Genomic DNA, 21,480 nt, shown 5'->3' with positions numbered 1-21,480 from the left:
GTATTAACACCAGTAAAATTATGTAAACATGCAGTGCGTATTAACACCAGTAAAATTATGTAAACATGCAGTGCATATTAACACCAGTAAAATTATGTAAACATGCAGCATGTATTAACACCAGTAAAATTATGTAAACATGCAGCGCGTATTAACACCAGTAAAAATTATGTAAACATGCAGCGCGTATTAACACCAGTAAAATTATGTAAACATGCAGTGCGTATTAACACCAGTAAAATTATGTAAACATGCAGTGCGTATTAACACCAGTAAAATTATGTAAACATGCAGCATGTATTAACACTAGTAAAATTATGTAAACATGCAGCACGTATTAACACCAGTAAAATCATGTAAACATGCAGTGCATATTAACACCAGTAAAAATTAGTTAAATATTTTCCTTTCAAAGGTTCAAACATTATGGAATACTTGCATCTACAAAATGGGGTCTGTCCTGACCACTGGCCACTCTTAAGACAGGACCGTATGTTTTGACCAATCACCTCGTATCCTTTGATGCATGAATACACAACCATTCTTCCAATGGTAAAAACACTGCCCTCTACGAAAGTCATTGTATCCAGTGTGTCAGGTACACCACATGATATTTCTGAAACATATGATAAAAAAAGTTGCTTAAGATCTTATTGTGTAGTGTATTACGTACTCCCTCATGGAATAAGTGACAAATACCAATGGTATAAAATTACTTCTAGTGTGTAGTGTATTACATTTACTCCCTCAAGAAATAAGTGACAAATACCAATGGTATAAAATTACTTCTAGTGTGTAGTGTATTACGTACTCCCTCAAGGAATAAGTGACAAATACCAATGGTATAAAATTACTTCTAGTGTGTAGTGTATTACGTACTCCCTCAAGAAATAAGTGACAAATACCAATGGTATAAAATTACTTCTATGTTTAATCAAGTTCATGTGTGGAATGTTTTAGAAGCTCTATAAAAGTTGTTTAATTAACATTTCTTTATGTAATATCTCTACCAGTTAAATGTAGCATATCATGTTCTACATAGCAAATCAGTGAAATGTTGCAGAATGTTAACATGAGAATACTTTTGTGTTTATCATATTAGGTGAATCTTGAATAAAAGCTGCCTTACAGAAGACTGATAATATATGAACAAACTGTTAAAACACTGAGCATCTTTGTCCCTTACAGAAGACTGATAATATATGAACAAACTATTAAAACACTGAGCATCTTTGTCCCTTACAGAAGACTGATAATATATGAACAAACTATTAAAACACTGAGCATCTTTGTCCCTTACAGAAGACTGATAATATATGAACAAACTGTTAAAACACTGAGCATCTTTGTCCCTTACAGAAGACTGATAATATATGAACAAACTGTTAAAACACTGAGCATCATTGTCCCTTACAGAAGACTGATAATATATGAACAAACTGTTAAAACATGGAGCATCTTTGTCCCTTACAGAAGACTGATAATATATGAACAAACTGTTAAAACACTGAGCATCTTTGTCCCTTACAGAAGACTGATAATATATGAACAAACTGTTAAAACACTGAGCATCTTTGTCCCTTACAGAAGACTGATAACATATGAACAAACTGTTAAAACACTGAGCATCTTTGTCTATCAAATTCAGTGTACCTACTAAAAAATCAGATAACTGCAGCTCTCTGAAGATCTAGGAAATGTAGTTTTAAAAAACTTAATTAACTGAAACCCTGTTACACACTTCATGATGAATATTATTACAGCTACTCAAAACAATCTAACTTTCAGTACTTAACTGATCAATTATCCTATTTATTAATAAATATTTTTATGCAGAGTAAAACCCCCCTCTTCCTTTATGTGTAAACATCTGTGATGTCAGAAAGTAAGACTAAAATAAGAACAAAAGTACAAAGATTGGTTTAGAAAGAGAAGCAACATTATAGTAAGATGTGATCAAATAAAGTGCATATTTTTAAGTGAGGTATCTTGTTTGTGAAAAAAAAAGTGGGAAATTTTATAATACTGCTATACAGTAGGTGTTGCTAAACCTAACTTTCAGAACTAGATTCTGTACTACTGATACATCTTTCAACATACACTGACCTATACACTGAGGATCTTGACCACTCCAAGTGCCATTCTCTAAACAAAGCCTACGACTGGGCCCAACTACTTTGTAATTTTCATCACACTTGTATTCTACTGATGTACCATAGAATGTTGCATTGTTGGGTAGCAACCAGTGACCATGAGCCACTGGCATAAGAAGGCCACATTCGACATCTGGAGGGTAGATGGTATAAAGAATGTTAAAATGCTGTACACGGAAACTTCTAGTGATGTAAAGATACAAGATGTACTAAATACATTGAATATCATCTTCTTCAACTAAAAAAAAAGAAATTAATATTGGTATTTATAATCTCAGATCAATAATGATCATCATTTAAAGATTATAGCATTAAAAATAAAAAAATAAACATCTTGTTAACATCTAAACAGCAGTTAAAATAGAAGTTAATTCCAAATCTGATTTAAAAAATACACATTAAGCTTGTTATATTAATTTGTTTTGCAAAACACTAAATCAAACAAACGCATAAACCAGGAGGATAAACCTCACCACATACCAATTTCTAAACCTATATCCCCCCCCCTGCAAGTAACTTGTTCCTTACTGAACTTTGATTACTTACATTTACATAAGGGTACTTCTCCACTCCAAACTCCTGTCTGTAGACATCTTCGTAATGACACTCCTTTCAGGACGTGGCCTTCCATACAACGGTATTGAGCATTAGATCCTATCTTAAAGGAAACTGCTAAAGAACGATCGTTACCCGTGTAAATAATTGAAGCATTGTGTGGCACTTGAGGAACTGGACAACGAATTTCTATGTAGAAAAGAAAAATTTTTGTTGTAACCAAAATTGATATACATGTTTTGGTGAAATTTTATTATCGTAGTGCAGCAACACAAGTATGTTAACAAGAATACCAATGTCTCAATGGTATTGGCCATAGAAGTTGAATCAGAGCAATTAAAACTTCCAATTCACAATAAACTTGTGCAATGTAAAGTATGGCAATTGTCAGTTACTGGACAACTGTTTTAGACATTTACATATGCAGCAATTTGCCTAGCATAGTTAACAGATGAATGACCTCCCCAATTCTAAAGCTTAACATGAAAGAGTAAACATTAATTCCAATAATACTCACCTCCCCTCACACTACAGATATTACTCAACTGTTAGGGTTTCTTTTCCTTTGCCCATCTAAGCATTGGTCAATTTTTTCTCCCTTGCTCCATTCTTTTATTCCCTACTTAATTACCCTTGGCGATATCTGTCTCGTGACACTCTCCACCTACGTTAATGCACCCTTTATCCTGGTAGTGTATATAAGCACCTTCTTCAGATAGTATTGTACTTTTTTGAGACTGACCCAGTCTGTAACACCACCTTTTAGTGGGGAGGAAGGGTAGAGGTAAGTATTATTGGAAATACATTTTTTATTTAAGAAAATATTAACTTCCAAACATACCTCCTCTCACACTACAACTAGAATCCCATATTGATAAGGTGGAGGGACCATTGAGGATATTATCAATATGGAATGTGTCTACATAGATCATGGGTGTGCCAAAAGAAATAGAAGATTAGCAAGGGGGGAACTGCAATACATCCAAAACAGGTATGCTCTTCACCTGGAATCTTGCACTGAAGGTGGAATTTAACATGATCTGTCATCACCACTGGCCAGGCCCCAACTAGGTAGCTGAGGTCCCACTGCTCAGGGTTGGAATTATAGGGCTTACCCTGGATGTTTTTTTTTCCCAGATGTCGGTAGGAGCTGCACCAGTCTACACAAGAGTCTACTAGTAATACTGGATCAGATTTGATGCTCAGCTATCCAGTTGGGTTGAGCATGGCTCTTCTTTTTGATCAATATTGGTTCAGTACATTGTTCCTGGAAGAGGGTCCATTGTCTCCGAATGCAGAGTGGTCCCATTTTGGGTTCTTGGTTGAGCACAGATTGTTTTACATCCTTCCCATAATTCCGGGGGCAAGTGTAAATTACCTTGCTCACACAGTTCAGGAGTGAGGATGAGTGTTCATAATTCCTGACTGGATAAGTTCTGTTTCTTCAGGTGAAGTATGGCATACAGGATCCCCTCATTCCAAGTTTGGGATGTTGCTTTTCGGACTTCTTCAGGTTGATCACTCTATAGCTACAGGTTGTGATCCACTCACAAATATATGTATAAATTCCAGTCCAAATGCCCTAGCCACCAATGTGGGATTTAGGGGCCATCCCGAATAGGAGGGCCCCCAACTTCCCCCTCTTTCCAAAGAGTTGAGGAAAGTCACTTGAACACTTTGGAGGAATAACCTCTGACAACCATCCCAGTAACTGGGAACCAGGAGTGATAAGGACTCCCTAACTCTACTAGTAAAATAGTGGGGGGGGAATGAGTGTTGGGGAACCCTGAGGAACAATCCTCTGGAAAGAGTGCAATAGGTGAACCAAGTTCCCTAAAATTTTAAAAGCAAACCAACTCCCGATTTATGTAATCCACTGATTGGCAGGATCCCCTTATGTTTAACTCATGATAGTCCATGAGTGGCAGTCCCACATGGTACAGTAATACCACCTGGTCTGCCTCTAAATTGTCTTATGGAACTCCTCATTTCTACAGAGCCTGTTAAAACCTAGATAAAGTATATTGTGTTAGTTGTTGCTAGTGTGGACTCAATTTGATAAAAGCACACCTGACTGGGCAATACTCGCCACAGAGTGGGATTCTGTGAAAAAACGATAAGGAACCCTGGAAAGGAAAGAAGAGATAAGATTAGTAAGGAAAATTCTCACCTCTCTTTATAATGTAGTGGATGTTGTTAATATAACTCCAGAGGATAGTCAAACTTTCAGAGGAAGATACTGCCAGATCAAGCAAATAATGTGAAATTAAAGTATTGTGGGGGTGGGGGTTCACATAACAGCTTGCGCAATGTCCTCCAGAAGGCAATTCAACTGGGCCATACAGGATGTAGAAATGTGATGAATCTGATAAAATGTGACTCACAGAAGTCTCCTCACGTCCAAAGTCCAATTTTTCATACCCACTCCAATAAGTCATAGAGGTGATAAATAGTGGTCAGATAAATTGATGAAAGGATGAGGTAGCAGCTGAGGAACACCTATCGTAATATTGTTCTGATATAACCACCACTCGAGATCAAAAATGTTGATCCTGAATAAGGAGACTGGGGAATCCAGTGGACTGCTGTTCATGATCCACTGGTCACATAGAGACTGAAGAGATCGTATGTGCACTCTTCCCAAAGGAATGAGGGATTCGAGTGATGCCCACAACCCCAAAAATGAGAGAACCATTTGTGCAGTGGAAGAAGGAGACATGGAGCCAGATTAGAGTCAGCTGATTCTGACTGAGATATGTGTTAAAAAAGACACCCAGATGGATGATATATTGTGTTGTAGTTATAATAAACTTCTTGGCTCTGATAAGTTTGTATGATTTGGCAGAAAACATGTATGTTGCCAATGCTAGTCTGAAGGACATTACCCTGAACTGCAGCATCTGACCCTTGTGCACAAAATGCAGATAGTGGTGGGATGACTTTGCTATGGGAATGTGCAAATAAGCATCAGTGACCTCGAACTTGGTCATCCACAGTCCTGGCAAAAATGGCAATGCAGAGTGAGGAAGGGCTCTATCATGAACTTTGGAGGATCTAGGAATTGATTTAGATGAGAAAGATCAATGACTGAATTCCAATCTCTTGTCTCCTTGGCCACAACAAACAGATGGGAATAAAACTATGGAAGAACTGGAATGACTCTCTCCACTGCACCATTGACCAACAACTTTCTGATAGCCGTGGAACGAAGTTCTGAAATCCGAGGATCTGCGGGAGGTGGATACACTACAGGTTGAGGGAGAATATTGGTGGAGATATGAACTGAATGACTAATCCTGATGCAAGGACCTGTAGTACCCATGGATCCATGGTAAAGGTTTTCCACAGGTCCAGAAATTCTTGGAGCCAAGTTCCCACAGACCCCAAAAAGCATATGGTAGTCACTGCTGCCAGGGTTCCGACAGAGCAGAGGAACCTTGTGGATATGGGTAGAATCTATTCTGAGTACAATTGGACCAAGGGACTGGTGTTGGGGTCAGGACATTTGAATAGAGGCAGAACTATGACCCCCTGTAGGAAAGTCGAGAAGCCTATGATGACAGGATGAATGCAGATGGGTGACATCAACCCTTGATCCCAAAAGACTTTGGAACACCCGCAAAAATCAATGGTCGGAGAAAGGGGGCCTCAAATAACTCATGAGGGGTGGCAGCAGGTAGACAAACACTCTTCAACAATGCATCTCTACCTAACAAATCTCAACAATATACCAGCCAAGAGACTAGGGAAAGTGCAAAAGCTGACAATCAAACCAAGATGGATGCTAACAATGGTCCTAACTCATCATCAGATTGACATGGTGATCACTGGGAGGCTTCTGAAAAAAGGTGTAGGGATGATAAATATCTCAGCACTGTAGTTAGGGTCAGACGAATCCCAGAAAATTGTGATCTATTCATGTTAACCACAGACTCCGTTCTGGAACCCCACATTTCCAGAAGGTGGGTCCTATTTTCTGAGTTTAAATATGCTTCCACCTGGTAGTGGTAGGCTAAAGCATGTTGTTCTGACAAATGTGTTGGACAAAGCATAGCTTTCCCTTCACATAACTGAACAGTAATCCTCCTTGCATGAGCTGTAATATCAGGGGATGGAGGAAGAACCAAGTACTCTCCCTCAGACCTACCTACCCTCAAGGAAGGTGCAGACTCAAAAGCAACTGAGGAAAGACCAAAAACATCACACACTCGATTTACCAACTGAAGAAAAGGAGCCGGAGCCACCTGATCCAAATTGGCCTCCTGAGAACCTGACAGAGTAAAGGAAGGTGCTGGAAAAAGCGAACCTAAATTTTCTCCAGAATGTCCAGGATCACCCGCAAGTACAGCCTCAAAGCATAAAGGAGAAACACCACCGGACTGAATTTATGTTTTCATCTCACTGCAGATAAGGTCATGGACAGCCTTAACCGAGAGTGTTTCCCCTCCCCAAAAAATCTTGAACAATGCTAGATACCAGAGGTGAGGTAGGAGAGACATGATGTTCCTTCATGCTGGATACATTAATCCAGGAATTCATGCCATATATTGGCTTAAATTTCTTTTTTGTATGAAACTCAAATAGTTCATAGAATGTTCAAAGAATCTCCAACAGTCGTACTACAGAGAAAACTTGTTAGTGAACACTTTGTTGAGAAAAAGTGACAATATTACCTGAAGGAGGTGCTTATATAAAGTCCAGGGTAGAGTGTGCATCGACGTAGGTGGAGAGTGTCACATGACAGATATCGCCAAGGGCAATTAAGCAGAAAATAAAAGACTGGAGCAAGAAAGACAAAGCAGACCAATGCCTAAATGGGCAAAGGAAAACAAACCCCAACAGTTGAGTAATAGCTGTATTGTGACAAGAGGTGAGTATTATTGGAAGTATGTTTCAATTTAAGAAAATGCTAACATCAATTTGTTGGCTATACAACCCAAAACATAACGGACATACCTAAATTCTGAAAACAATAGGAGGATTAAACAAGTTTTATAATTCAACTTTAGAGGATCACAGTTGTATGGAATTTTTTATGTTTAAGTTTCAAACAAGTAAATTACTTAGATATTAATGCCTGATTAGAAAAATATCCTTTAAAAAGTTCTCAGAGCAAGAAATCATAAATCTGAAATTCTAAAAAAAAAAAAAGGTACTGGATGAAGTGGACCTGTTTTTGAAAATGATAATCTACGTGTAAAAGAAAAATGACAAAGCAGCTCAAGTAAGTCCCAGTACTAGTACCACCATAAAAATATGTTCTGGTGAGTACTGGCAGAATTTCATCTCTCCTATAAACCCATTTCAGTGTTTACCTCTAGTTATTACCATGAAAAACCCATAATTTTCTTAAGTTACCCAGAGGATTGCATAAAGACTCATTCTTTTATATGTAATTGTTAACATGTAAAGCCATCATGACTGTATGCTGTGCTTTCTCCCACACTGGATGTGTCAATCACCCCGCAAAACTCTTTTTTTTTACACGAGTGCTTTCCCAGAACTTTTGCCCTCATGCGAGAATTGCCATTTTGGAAGAAAGAAGTAACGTTGATATAATAGCGTATGTGAAATGATAAATGAGTGCATTACTAGAAAGAATTAAAACAGGCTACAGATTACAATAATAGTATAATAATACATAATTTCACCAAAAAAAATCTGAAACTAATAAATAAAAAAAAGTCACCACAGACAATCAGTAATACTTGATAGGTATATCTGTCAAATTATTTTTTCAGTTCAATTTATTCTTGCCATAGATTTTACAGAGTAGTGTGCATTGTTTTAATAAACCAAGGAGTTAAGAGGATTAAATATTAAATCTGTATTTGTACAACTTTACAAACACAGTTTTACTTATTTATGTCGTAATTTGATGGCATGTTCCAACTAACCTTCACATAAGGGGGTGCTTCCATTCCAATGGCCATCTTCCAGACAAAGACGCATTCTGTCACCAATTAGACGATATCCAAAACTACATTTATAGGAAATAATACTGTGAAGGAAGGTTGTTTCATTAATGTAGTGGACAGCCCCCCGTGGTATGGGTGGAACTCTACCACAGTCGACAACTGCAGAGATGAAAAAACTTTGTTAAAAACCAATTTTACAAAAATAGTAATAAAGTTGTAACATGTGTAGCCATAAAATCTGTGTCAAGCAGAACAGAATTAAATTTCAGTTACACTATGCTTCTGCTTTACAGAAGAGATTAAAAAAAAACACAACATTATACTGCAAGTATTGTTCTTTAAGGAAATCTTTCAGAAATATAACATTCCCATCATGTAGAATGAGGCTATTAACTTGTTATTGGAAAACACTTTTAAGGTATCTGTTATATTGTAAGGCCTAACGACCTAACATTTTTTTAAGGTATCCGTTATATCGTAAGGTTTCTTAACTTTGACTCTGTTTAAGAATTAGTAAAATTTTAAATACTTTTTGGAGTGTTTGAAACAAACCTAAAAGAACAACTTAAAATTTACATAAGATTATATCAAAGATTAATAGAAACAAAATCAGAGTTGTTATCATTATTTTGGGTAGTTGTATCTACGAAAAGGGCACAATAGGACTAATACACTACATCATTTTATTTATTGAAAACATACAGTGACAAATGGCAGCTTCACCCATCCACTTTCCATCCAGTCCACAGACTCTACGAGAAGATGTGCTAATCATCACGTGACCAGTTTCACAGAAGTACTCAACGACTGAGTGAACAGTAAGTCCACCTCCTTCCACGTAAGATCCAGGCCGTACGTCTGGTTCTCCACATTCAATTACTGTAAGAGAGAACCAAGGACCGTTACACTGAAAATCACTTTTTCTTTGACTGACAGACACTGTATTAAGAAATCTGTTATTCTGTAAATGTTCTACCTGACTTGTTAATGGTTAAATGGTGCAATAGTAAACAGACAAATCCTTCTCTACCTTTCATATTTATATGAAATGGAACAAAAAAGTTACTACACTATAAAACGTGTTGTTTCTATGTAGTTAATTACTGCAAAAACTGATAAAGTACATAAAAACAATTCTAGTCTGCAGCCATGCATAACTAAATGCTGTAGTGAATTTGATTTTAAAATATAAAATTATTAACAAGATTAAATAAACGAGAAGACTTAACTTGATTAAATCAGACAACTACATTTATTTTTATGTGAAAACTGCACTGAACTTTAATAAACTATGTAATGTTTTGTGAAAACAGCTTCATCCTTTAATTATGTCCATTTAAATATGGTGTCTAAAATAAAACAAAACATTTTACTATTAGTAACACAGTGAGACACTTGTTAATGCCAAGCATAGCCTCCCAGTGGCACAGCTGTATGTCTACGGACATACAACGCTACAAACCGGGTTTCGATACCCATGGTTGGCAGAGCACAGATAGCCCATTATGTAGCTTTGTGATTAAACTACAAACAAACAAGCCAAATCGAAATCTTTCCATGATGAATAAGATATACATTTATCAAAAAGAATTAAGTAAACTTAAGTTCCACTTCCTTACATTTGCAGACAGGTTGTTTTCCACTCCACAACTTCGTTTCAAGACAAGTGCGTACCTCATCCCCAACAAGACTGAAGTTTTGATGACACGTGTGTTTAACTTTACTCAAGTATGTTGTAGTCTGGTTTAAGAGCACATGGTCCCCATTCGTTAGAGGATCTGGCTTACCACAATCAATAACTGTAGATATAATGAGAAGTTTAGTGTTCTTACAAGTAAAACTCTCTAAACAATAACACTGACACACAGCAGGATTTTGAATCATTGAATCATCTGCTATTTTCTATACACAGAACCAGCTTTTTCAAAAAAAAAAACAGTTAAAAGAAAGGATCAATACTTGGTAGTTAACAATGCAGGTTAACTAACCCATGTCTTCTACAAAGACAGTTGAAAGAAAGGATCAATACTTCTTTGTAGAAGACATGGGTTAGTTAGCCTTCTCTATTAGCTAAGATCCCTTCCTTTAACAACAGATCATACAAATTTATAGTTTTAAACTTACATTTACATTCAGGTTCACTGTCTGTCCACATCCCACCAAGTTCACACTTTCTTGTGTCTTTTCCAATAAGTCTGTAGCCTTTCTCACAGCTGTATTTAGCCTGACTCCCAGCTGACTGTCCTGTAACCTCCAGGATACTGTTTGCTGGTGTTTTCAGCTGTGGACACTGGTTAACTGTGAAAACAAAACAAACACACAAAACTCCTCATGACAAACTTCAGTATACACTGTAACACTTTTATAATTGTCATAACCTTTCGTGGATGTATAACAACACGAAATGTTCTAACATAATAACATGAAACAACAGTTGTGCTTCAAGTTATTTTATTTAATATAACCCCATGAGTATAATGTCAACATTTGCTTGTGTGATGATCATTATTTTTTCCCCCAGTGGCAAATTGGTTTTGATACTGGTAGCGGGCAGAGCACAGATAGCCTAATGTTTAGCTTTTTGCTTAATTACAAACAAGCAAAATCATTACTGTTAGTGAAGATGGCTTTCATGTGTTTATATATATATATATATATCAAATCTTAAAGAAAGGAAAATAGTACCAATAAGCCAATCCTTCGAAGATATTGTACCTGTTTGTTTCTATCAGGTGTATTCACTGTCACCCACTTCCTGTTTGTTTCCATCACGTGTATTCACTGCCACCCATTTCCTGTTTGTTTCCATCACGTGTATTCACTGTCACCCATTTCCTGTTTGTTTCCAGCATGTGTATTCACTGTCACCCATTTCCTGTTTGTTTCCAGCACGTGTATTCACTGTCACCCATTTCCTGTTTGTTTCCAGCACGTGTATTCACTGTCACCCATTTCCTGTTTGTTTCCAGCACGTGTATTCACTGTCGCCCATTTCCTGTTTGTTTCCAGCACGTGTATTCACTGTTTTACAGTTTTTGACAATAATCATGAACTGTAACTCTGATCAAGCAGCATATTGTTTAAACATTGTTTGTTGTGCAGGTTTGAACAAAAACTATTTCCATAATAGTGCCTTACATTAATTGTTGAAATACCATTGGGATTATCCCCAAGAATACTTCTAACAGTACAGGCACACAACTAATTGTTCAATGCAGTCTAATCAATACAAGATTTAATTTTTGTTTCCATTAATGTATAAATTATCTTGAATGATTTTAGTTGTGATCTATATAGTTGGCTTACTTTTGATCAGGAATTCTTAATTAGATGAAAGTAAATACAGTAAAACATTACAGTGCTATACACAATATAATATTAAGTATGGTAACAATGGTATAAGTTGTAACATCAAGTTAACAATCCACACTAAAGTGAGCCAGTTCTTCACAGGTGTTGTGTGAATAACTTGGTATAAGTTGTAACTTCAATTTAACAATCCACACTAAAGTGAGCCAGTTCTTCACAGGTATGGTGTGAATAACTTGGTATAAATTGTAACTTCAATTTAACAATCCACACTAAAGTGAGCCAGTTCTTCACAGATGTTGTGTGAATAACTTGGTATAAGTTGTAACTTCAATTTAACAATCCACACTAAAGTGAGCCAGTTCTTCACAGGTGTTGTGTGAATAACTTGGTATAAGTTGTAACTTCAATTTAACAATCCCCACTAAAGTGAGCCAGTTCTTCACAGGTATGGTGTGAATAACTCGGGACATGTAGGCTAAAAACGTGAGCTGTATTTCAGGATTTGAGCAGCAGGGTTCAAGAACTTGAAGAGGAATTATATATTTATGTCTTATTTGTGTGTGTTGAATTTTGTACAAAGTTACTCGAGGGATGCCTACATTAGCTGTCCCTAACTTAGAAACGATAGACCAGAGAGAAGGCAGCTAGCCAACACCACCCACCATCAACTCTTGGGCTACCCTTTTATCAATGAAAAGTGGGATTGACTGTCACATTACAATGCCTCACAGCTGCAATGGTGAGCATAATCAGCAACAGTATATTAATGTCTAACAAACAAAATTCAAAGTGAAGATTATGCATTGTTTCTCACATTATTCCATTTATAGAAGACACTTCTAATACACAGTTTACATGTTTTCTTCCTTTGCTTTCCTGTGTAAAACTTGTTACAGCTTAGGAAAATACCACCTTTATAAAGTTTAAAACGGTTTTATTTACACATAGATACATTCCAGTCTTCATCAAATTCCTATTCCCTTCCTCGTTAGATTATTTGATGCACAAGTGTGAAAAATATACTGCTCGGGGTAAAATATCAAGTAGGAAACAAAGCATTCATTATATTACAGATGCTACTTTATACTTTAATTTGTGGTTTGAGTAATTAAGAAAACAGTAGGACTATGGTTGATATTACAATAAAACACACTTGCTTGACTAGCCATTTTTCTAGCTTTCATTTGACACTTTTCATTATGGTCTGTTACTTTGACTTATTGTGTCTTGCTTAAGTGTACTATAATTATAAGTATAACAACATTTAAATCAGGTTTCTGATTAAAGAAATATGTGTATTTATGAATGGTGATTTAGTAACTGAAACCAAAACCATTTAACTTACTATGTTATTTAGAATAACACAGTAAAACACAGATAGTGTAATTATATGATGCTTTATGTAGAAGAAGAAACCAAACTTACACAGGCACTTTACTTTGTCTCCTTTCCAGCTACTGCTTCCCAAGCACACCTGAATGCCATCACCAATTAATGTGTAGTTCTGATCACAAGTGTACTGCGCTGAGGCATTGAAGGTAGTCCGAGATTCCAGGTACCTAACTTTTCCATTTTCAATGTCTGATAAAGGTCCACAGTCCACATCTAGGAAAAAAAGTGATTGGAAAAGTTTGAAAGTCATCACTGCTACAATTATGAGAATAATATCCCAAGTAATGAGGAAAAATACAGAAATTTTGAATGGAAAATTAAACCGTGACCAAACTTTAATGAATCAACTGGACTTTTTGCAAAATGTTGTGTGCAAGAGTTCTTACTCTATCTAACACACAAACTGTAGACAAATATTTTTGTTTTTCCACAAGGAAATGTTACCATCTTACTAAACATCACTGTAGTAACCAACATTCATGAGGGAAACAGTTTTACAAATAAGCTGACCTGACTTATAATTGAATCTAGAACTTCAGGTTTACACTGTTTCTCCTGATTTTAGATTTCACTAATAGATTCAAGCTCCAAACAGAGAACCCGAATATATGACAAGAAAGTACAATATAAATTCAGAGAAGTTTTCATTCTATACCTATGAATGTCATACATTATATTACTTGTGATTTCAAGATATTACAAAAAGGGTAAGGGAAGAAATCTTTCCCATTCATTCAATTATTTAGTGTTACATCACTGACGATATATCGGTACTATTACATGAAAACAAAATTTTGACTATTTGTGGGTCAAGATATATAAATATCCACTAAACAAACTTAAAGCAACTAACCTTCCAAAGTAACAAAAGTGTATAACTTACAGAAACAGATATATATAATAAATTTAAGAAGATTTACATTTACAAGATGGTGCTGCTCCTGTCCAGAAACCATCGGCAGCACATGTCCTTATTGCATCACCGACAAGCATGTTTCCCACTGGACATGTATATGTAACCTTTTGCCCCAAAGTAAAGCTGTTCCCCAGAATGGTGGAGTTTTCCTTCCTGTCAGGACTCCCACAGTTTGATGGACCTTTAAACATCATGAACGTAGAGTAAACTAAACATTGATACTCTTTCCTAGGACTAACTTTTACCTGAACACAAGTCAGAAAATTGAAAGAGAAGTAACTTACTTGAACCACCAAAGTTTTATGCTTTGATAGTATCAGGAAATATTCATCATACTTCACTTTCTTCAGACTGGAGCCACGGGTTCTTGGATGAGGATAAACCTACTCTCAACTCAAATTAAAAAAAAGATGTAACAAAAATAAACCAATACTTACACAAATTTCTAGTAGTCCAATCATTCAGCAAACTACAGTCACATATTACATTGTTACAAACTACAGTCACATATTACATTGTTACAAACTGTATATTACAAACTACAGTCACATATTACATTGTTACAAACTGTATATTACAAACTACAGTCACATATTACATTGTTACAAACTGTATGTTACTGGAATTAAAAATTTAACTAAAGGAAATGAGTGATTTAAAAAAACTTCATCCCAGGAATGTAACTAGCTATGAGGATAATGAGGTTATATTCTCAGTTGTTTTTTTACTTTCTTTACTCACTGACACACACACACACACACATTAAGTGGAAGTTACAGCTTGAAAGTTAAGTTTGATCTTACTAGGAAATTAGTTTTGATTATACTGATGTTCCGTACCCTTCACTGTAGTTTTGGTTATACTGATGTTCTGTACCCTTCACCATAGTTTTGGTTATACTGATGTTCCGTACCATTCACCGTAGTTTTGGTTATACTGATGTTCCGTACCCTTCACCGTAGCTTTGGTTATACTGATGTTCCATACCCTTCACCATAGCTTTGGTTATACTGATGTTCCGTACTCTTCACCGTAGTTTTGGTTATACTGATGTTCCGTACCCTTCACCATAGTTTTGGTTATACTGATGTTCCGTACCCTTCACCGTAGTTTTGGTTATACTGATGTTCCGTAACCTTCACCATAGCTTTGGTTATACTGATGTTCCGTACCCTTCACCGTAGCTTTGGTTATACTGATGTCCTGTACCCTTCACCATAGATGTACGTGAACCATCACACAGCTCATGCACAGCAGCAGACACATATGGGAAACTTAAGTATATTATTTAAGAGAAAACCCTTGTTCTTTATTTTAGTGGAAGTTGTGCTTACGTGATAACCTCTGTTATCAGTTCTCGAATATTTTATATAATTAATTTATGTTTTAATTACAGTACTATTATAGTGTAATCGCAGTCAGTACTCGAGTCCAAAAGAAGTTAAAAATTAACTAAAAATAATGTACTTCTACCAGTGAAAAGTTAACAAAATAGAAACTGAAACTAAAAAAACTTTTAAAAACTAGTGACATTATACAAACTATGACGTCTGTTTGGAAAATAATTTGTTTATATTTTAACTACTGTCACTTTTGCAAAACCAATCAGCTGATTATAATGTGTGTGCTACTAGGGTGTACATAATGATAACCCAATGTATTTTGTATGTAACAGAGCATAAGAAAAGTATATACAGTCCAGATTTTCCATAAGCTTCACCAATGGTGTGTGTGTTAGTTCACTTAAAAGAATAGAATTTTTTATTTATTTGCCACTTTCAGATTCAGTGTTTATTGAGACTAAACAGAAATGTAAGTAGAATCATACTCATGGAATTATACTACACAATAAATCAACAAAATGTTTCATTCCATTTTATGCACAGGCAACATAAGTTTGCTGTCGCAACTTACCAGAACTAGGCACTACTGTGACAGCATTATTCTTTCACACATTTCCAGATGTGCGAGGTCAAACCCAAACATAGTATACTGTAAAAATACCTTTATTTTTTGTCAAAAACTACCAGAACACTGTTCTATATACTAAAATAAGTGCTGGAACAGCATTATTCTACAACTCAAGCACTGATCACAGTAAACTATTTTATTCAGTGCTTTTCAGTTTTGATAAAAAATATTAAAATTGAAGAAAGAGAGAATATAATTGACCAAAAATACATTAACTTTAGTTAATTTCTAAATAAAAGTGATGCAAATAATACAGGAGAAATGGAGGCTTTAATAGTGCAACCTGTTGTAACTCGGCAGCAGTGTTGCATGCTTCAGTACTGCAACCTGTTGTAACTCGGCAGCAGTGTTGCATGCTTTAATAGTGCAACCTGTTGTAACTCGGCAGCAGTGTTGCATGCTTCAGTACTGCAACCTGTTGTAACTCGGCAGCAGTGTTCCAACACTGCTGCCGAGTTACGACAGGTTGCAGTACTGAAGCATGCATGCTTCAGTACTGCAACCTGTCATAATTCGGCAGCTGTGTTGCATGCTTCAGTACTACTTTATTGATGAAAAACAAGAAGTGTAATGATATTTTCAGTTCATACACAATTATCAATGTAACAGTGAAAAAACGACTTACTGTATTGACAAATCCAAGGTAAGTAATCAAGGTCACAAGTAACATCATTCCACATCCACTTCCTTCCGCCATCCAAGACGACACAGTTCTGTTGGCCATTGTAGTTGTTGGGCTGGTCAGGAGCCCACAGAAAATCCACTACTACTTGTTCTTTTTGTGGAACAAAGAACATGAAATTGTTAAGTCTATTTGATCAGGGATTGTCCTGGGAACTGATATATGATATTATATATACATTTCAGAGTTTAGAAAAATAATTTTCTATTCAGCTACATATTAAACTTTTAATTTTTTGTTATTACTAAAAAAATCAATTAGGTATCTGTATGTCTATATTTCAGTACATTTCAACAAATCAATTACAAAAAAGACTATTGATCAAACTATTGTCGTTAAACATTGAAGTAATTATTTCACATCAGCAGAAACTAGAGATGTGTTCTTCGATAGGTTATTTATTCATTGACATTGAATTAATTATCATTTCATCATCATTGTGAACAAAACAGCTATAGTTGGATAGCTTATTGATACTACATTACTGAGTTTTTAGTATTCTTGAAAATGAAAAAGAAAAACAACAAAATTTCTAATAAATATGATATCCTCAAATTTACATATCTTTTATAAAAAAAAATGTCACATAAGTACACTGGAAATTGACTGTACGAAAATCAGAAATCCTTAATTACGATACTCACTGTCGATCCAGTGCCATTTCTGAGACACTATCCCAGGCTCCCTCTGAGCTCCAAGCCATACTAATTTAGATTTCAACTGGCCTTTTAGCCTCTCCAACTCAGTTGACAAAAAGTTGTGGGTTACATTACTCATGGAATGGGCAATCTGCCCTCCATGGTCTTGACAATATCGATCTGCATCCTTAAAAGTCCCACCCTTTTCACCTTGAAACTCGTAACAGGTGTGGTTGAATGTCGTAAGTTTCAAAGGCTCCAACTGATTGCCACACCGCTGAGCAGAGAACTCTTAATAAACCAATCGTAATATAAATGTTACATTCAGCTGGTTGATTTAAAAAATTAATTACTTAATTAAAACTTTAAACATCTCTGTAAGAAGAATAGATTTAACTTCCATTTTACAGTTGAGAAATATCTTTCAGTTCATAAGTTATTTTACAAAACCACTTTACTACAGGTTTACCTAACTCACTGGTAGAAATATCTATTACATTACTGGCAGATTTAACTAATGCATCATACAGAAATATCTACTGTTACCCACAGACTTAACTAATGCATCGTACAGAAATATCTACTGTTACCCACAGATTTAACTAATGCATCGTACAGAAATATCTATTATGTTACCCACAGATTTAACTAATGCATCGTACAGAAATATCTACTAACTTATTGACAGAAACATCTTCTACAGACTTAACGTATGTGTCATACAGAATCATCTTCCACAGACTTAACGTATGTGTCATACAGAAACATCTTCCACAGACTTAACGTATGTGTCATACAGAATCATCTTCCACAGACTTAACGTATGTGTCATACAGAATCATCTTCCACAGACTTAACGTATGTGTCATACAGAATCATCTTCCACAGACTTAACGTATGTGTCATACAGAAACATCTTCCACGGACTTAACGTATGTGTCATACAGAAACATCTACCACAGACTTAACGTATGTGTCGTACAGAAACATCTACCACAGACTTAACGTATGTGTCATACAGAAACATCTTCCACGGACTTAACGTATGTGTCATACAGAAACATCTACCACAGACTTAACGTATGTGTCATACAGAAACATCTTCCCCAGACTTAACGTATGTGTCATACAGAAACATCTTCCACATCACCAATATTTATAAAATGAGTACAGCAATAAAAAAGTTGTGTATAATTTATACTCCATATTTTCCCAACAAAGTTGTGTTTATCAGTTTGTTATTTTAACCAATATGATTGTCTTTTACTGACACTAGACACTGTGAACCACTGAAGAACAATAACCACAATATACTGTGTACTTTCACTAATGCATGTGTGTATTTCCCCCACGTTATGGTGTTAAATAGAGTATAAAATGTTTCAGAATAAAAACAAGAAAACTCAAAAGTTGACTTACCCTGTGTTGAAAAAACCATGACCTCGCAGAGTGACAGAGAACCCTCAATGCCCACCATCTGAACATAAACATATCGACCTTTAATAGGGTAAGCACACTCAAAGTCTTTAGTGGTGCCATCCTCTGCAAAAAAAAAAATCAAACAGTGATGACTTAAACAAATACCCGAAAAAAAAATTTTAAATAGAGCTGTATTTTTCGAAGGATCAAATCTGTATTTCGTAATGAAGCAGCATGATTGGTCACATGGGTGTGTAATTTGAGATAGTACTTCAAAATATTTTCAATAGTTGAAAGGTATAAAAATAATACCATTACACATTGTTAACATGACATTTGCTAAGTTCAAAACAACAGCAGGGTTGAATACTTGAGCTTTTTAAGTAGTGTGTAACATAATCAAATTGTTGGTTTAGCTAGATTTGAGTATTTTGACATGGAATACAATAACGTTTGAGAAAAAAAAGAATAAGCTGAATCTAATGAAATGGGAAAGAATTTCACACTTATAATACTTTATGTCATTGATACTAGGACCCTTCTGATTTAACAAATTAAACACGATATTCTCAGAATTTGTGACTCAAACTTGTAGTTTTTTCTTTCTTTGGATTAGAGGGTCAGGTTTTTATAAATTAATAGTTAGCTATCCTCCAGTGCTGTTCTCCTTGTTTACAGAATCAACAAAATTAAACTGGCTGTCAAATGCCTGATTTTTGAGGATATGCACCTTTGAATAATTTCAGAAGCTATCTTTAACTTTTTACAATTTGAGTGTTGGTTATCTCTACTTTTATAATGTGAAAACAACTTTCAAATGTTAATTTACCAGAATTATATTTTAAGTTGTTTCTCTGGATATTTGGAAAAATTACATTTGATATTGAGATCTTTTATATTACATTACCCTCAGGAAAACTGTATTAAACCCCGATTAATCGGTATGTTATTAGTCATTAGAAGCTAGTACCATTTCTACTTGGTCAGATTTATCATAGAGGAGATACATTACCAAGGTTACGTATTGTATGTCACAAAATTCTAGGCTTTTCTTTACACATGCAAATATAAATACTTGGAGATTCCCTTGGCTCTGAATGTTATTTAAAACTTATAGTTCCTTTTTTTTCAAATTATTCTTGGTATTTGGGAAAACATGGAAGGTCAAAACAGTAGATAGATCATAACAATTAAAATCCAGTATTTAAAACATTTGGACCTTGGTTACAGGTTACCTTGGTAACACTACAGAGATGTTTTGGATCTTGGTTACAGGTTACCTTGGTAATACTATACAGTTGTTGTATACCTTAGTTACCTTGTTATTACAGAGATATTTTGGACCTTAGTTACTATAGTTACCTTGGTAACACTATACAGCTGTTTTAGACTTTAGTTACTTTGGTAACACTACAGAGTTGTTTGGAAACTTGGTTACTAAACTGGTGTTGAATACCTACCAATTGTTCCTGGATACCAGGCACACAAACGGTTTCCTTGGATAACTGAGCTGTTTCCAACTCTGATCTCTAGATCGTGTAGAGGTTGATGACCTACAATAAGAAAATAAAATAATCAGATGAAGGATTTCTCAAAATCTAACACTGGTAATTTAAAGATGAAATAAAAGATTTAATTCCTTGAAAAAATTAGAGAATAAAACACATACGACTTAAAGAGTATATTATACATACAAGAAAATAACCACAATTCTTTATTTTCTTATGTGACCAATGATTTTTCTAATGTATTTATTTTTTAGTTTAGAAAACACGTCTATTTTGTAATATACTTTACTCATTCTAGGTAAATTTAATTGAAAATATTTCAGATTAAACTATTATTTTCATAATTCTCCTGTCTAGCAAAAATCATTTTGTAACGAAATAGAAGAAAAACGAAATATTTTCATTTACCACAGCATCCTCTAGTGAAAATCCTCACAACCCTCACTTCATATTCTTGTAATAAGTCCACTTGCCACCAGGGCGAGTTGTCTTGCTTTGTTTCTGTACAGAACTTGTCCTCGTGAAACGTTGTCGTATCCCCGTCATTGGCGTTTTGGGGTTTTCCACCCCGCGAAGTGCTAGACTGGTTAGCAGGTTTTCCGTAGGCGACATTTATGGCTGTTTGGCAATGGAAATTTAATTTATTTTAGCAATTTGTTCTCGACTTTCTTTCAATAAATAAACTGTTATGTGTACTTACTGTAAGTATATATATGCAGTACATAGTATAAATATTGACTTGTTACTTATTTTGCCGTTTATTTGGAAGTATAGCTATGTAAACCAACTATACGTATTCACGATCAGATTAAAGAGAAGGGGGGGGGTTGAAACTTATTTCACCATGACAACAGCAATTTTAGTCATTTCATATAAACCTGTTGTTTGTAATTGTTCACTAATTTTCTTTCGTAAATATTTGCTCGGCCATTTAACAAAACATAAGCTTTTATTACTTTATATTTTTATTATAAAAAGTCATTGTCTTTATACTGTTGCGTCAGCAGTCACATGAC

General features: G+C 35.3%; 1 protein-coding gene across 1 annotated transcript in view; it reads right to left on the bottom strand.

Annotated features, from left to right (window-relative positions):
* Window positions 1-364: 364 nt before the first annotated feature.
* LOC106474350 (sushi, von Willebrand factor type A, EGF and pentraxin domain-containing protein 1-like) overlaps window positions 365-21,480 on the bottom strand; it is a gene marked incomplete at its 5' end in the record, with an annotated part of 37,474 nt that continues 16,358 nt past the window's right edge. Inside the window, 14 exons of the mRNA XM_013935043.2 lie at window positions 365-616; window positions 2,107-2,286; window positions 2,700-2,897; window positions 8,606-8,785; window positions 9,329-9,505; window positions 10,246-10,425; window positions 10,751-10,924; window positions 13,364-13,543; window positions 14,251-14,427; window positions 16,843-16,992; window positions 17,544-17,828; window positions 18,957-19,079; window positions 20,417-20,509; window positions 20,873-21,082. Of these exons, the coding sequence (XP_013790497.2) occupies window positions 375-616; window positions 2,107-2,286; window positions 2,700-2,897; window positions 8,606-8,785; window positions 9,329-9,505; window positions 10,246-10,425; window positions 10,751-10,924; window positions 13,364-13,543; window positions 14,251-14,427; window positions 16,843-16,992; window positions 17,544-17,828; window positions 18,957-19,079; window positions 20,417-20,509; window positions 20,873-21,082 (2,549 nt within the window). The remainder of the gene's footprint in view (window positions 617-2,106; window positions 2,287-2,699; window positions 2,898-8,605; window positions 8,786-9,328; window positions 9,506-10,245; window positions 10,426-10,750; window positions 10,925-13,363; window positions 13,544-14,250; window positions 14,428-16,842; window positions 16,993-17,543; window positions 17,829-18,956; window positions 19,080-20,416; window positions 20,510-20,872; window positions 21,083-21,480) is intronic.

The sequence above is a fragment of the Limulus polyphemus genome, unplaced genomic scaffold, assembly GCF_000517525.1.
Source record: "Limulus polyphemus unplaced genomic scaffold, Limulus_polyphemus-2.1.2 Scaffold7105, whole genome shotgun sequence".
NCBI lineage: Eukaryota > Metazoa > Arthropoda > Merostomata > Xiphosura > Limulidae > Limulus > Limulus polyphemus.
This window is presented reverse-complemented; position numbering and strand designations above follow the sequence as displayed.